The sequence below is a fragment of the Fusarium subglutinans genome, assembly GCF_013396075.1.
Source record: "Fusarium subglutinans strain NRRL 66333 chromosome Unknown NRRL66333_c0000004, whole genome shotgun sequence".
NCBI lineage: Eukaryota > Fungi > Ascomycota > Sordariomycetes > Hypocreales > Nectriaceae > Fusarium > Fusarium subglutinans.
Window position 1 is genome coordinate 57,748 of NW_023502067.1, and position 1,595 is coordinate 59,342.

A 1,595-nucleotide genomic window follows, 5' to 3' on the forward strand; every position below is an offset into this window, starting at 1 on the left:
TTACCCCTGGGGCTTTCGCGGAAGCAGAGCTTGAACTTGGACTGAAAGGGTGTGGTGGGCCTGGTCCATGACCTTGGCATCAAGTGCTAGCGTCGTTTCTGCATTAGTTAGCCCTGGTGTTGATACCGGTGCAAGCGTTGCTGGTAGCTCGCCCACTTCCCAGGTCCACATCCCAGTGCTGCATACATATGCGTTCTGGGCGAAGGAGACGGAGAGGGATGTGGGAATTGCAGCAAGGGTCTTGTCCAGCGGACCTGAACTTGCAGGGGCGTGCGTGCCGGCTTCTGATGAGAACGGAAGAAGAGAGATGAGAGACATGGTGTCCACACAGACACCACGCCACGCCTCCCAACTCGGGTTGAAAGGAGACTCAAAGACACACACCCCTTGCTCACCTTATAACCCTCAATTCCTCCCCCTTCTGTCTCTCCTTCGATTCTTCACTCCTCAGTCTTTTTGGATCACGGCCTTTGCCTTCTGTCACTCCTTCACAGCACTACGCTGATAACACTCTCTTGAACCAACTTACCTTACAATCCTTATAAAAGGCAAAAGGAAGTATTCCGGAAATACAGCCATTTACCAAAAGCCGTCACTCTTCCAACACAACACAACATATACACAAATCACTCAAAATGAAGGTCTCTTCTTCCGTTGTCATTCTGGCGGCCGCCCTCGGCGTCTCTGCCCACCCCAGCGGCCACGCTCACCAGCGTGCTCACGCCAAGCGCGACTTCGTCGTTGCCAACAAGCCCGTCACCGTTGTTGAGTACGCTACTCAGGTCGTCACCGCCGACGCCGCCCCTGCTACCGCTGTCCCTGAGGCTCCCGCCTCTCCCAAGGTCGATGCCGACACCGTCCCCAAGGCTGCCACCAGCGCTCCCGCCGCTGTTGCTTCCACTCCTGCCAAGTCCAACAAGAACAAGGGCAAGAAGCACAACTCCAGCTCCAGCTCCGGTTCAGGTTACAAGGCTTTCTGCGGTGGCAAGAAGGCCAAGCGTGCCACTCTCGAGGACATTGCTTCCGTTGGCAACACTGGTGTTCCCGGTGACTTTGGCTGCAACATCATGAGTGTCGATGCGGATGTCGCCGACAAGTACGACTACACTGTCACCTTCAACAACGACCACGATGGCGACAAGGAGTGTGCTTGCTGGAACAAGATCGGACCTGATGGCAAGATCGACGGTTTCTTCGCCCAGAACGTTGCTCTGGAGTTTACTGTTGCCGCCTCCAGCTCGCAAGTTGTTGCTTTCGACAGCGACTCCCAGGGTGGCTGCGCTTGTGCCACCGGTAAGGTCCCCACCACAAAAGACAACCTGTGGGCCGGTACTTGGCTCGAGTTCGACTTCGGCAGCACACGAAACAAGAACTGGTCTGGCGCTGACGCCTCTTGCCTTGTCTCTGCCGCCGCAAAGCTCGACATCCCCGGTCTCCGAGTCTGCGACACCTCCGACAACACTTGCTCTACCATCAACCCCGGTGGCACTGGCGAGAACGCCTACCTCGGTGGCATGGAGGCTGAGGACGGCATTGGCATCAACACTCCCGCCAAGCAGGTCCGCCTCACCGTCGACATTGACTACTCCGCTTAA

General features: G+C 56.6%; 2 protein-coding genes across 2 annotated transcripts; one reads left to right on the forward strand and one right to left on the reverse strand.

The window, feature by feature from the left end:
* Positions 1-318, reverse strand: FSUBG_845 (uncharacterized protein; the record flags this gene model as incomplete). Its single annotated transcript, XM_036686860.1, has 1 exon — positions 1-318. One exon carries the CDS (start codon positions 316-318, stop codon positions 1-3), a length of 318 nt encoding a protein of 105 aa, XP_036543431.1.
* A 317-nt stretch (positions 319-635) lies between these two features.
* On the forward strand, positions 636-1,595 carry FSUBG_846 (Allergen Asp f 4; the record flags this gene model as incomplete). Its single annotated transcript, XM_036686871.1, has 1 exon — positions 636-1,595. One exon carries the CDS (start codon positions 636-638, stop codon positions 1,593-1,595), a length of 960 nt encoding a protein of 319 aa, XP_036543432.1.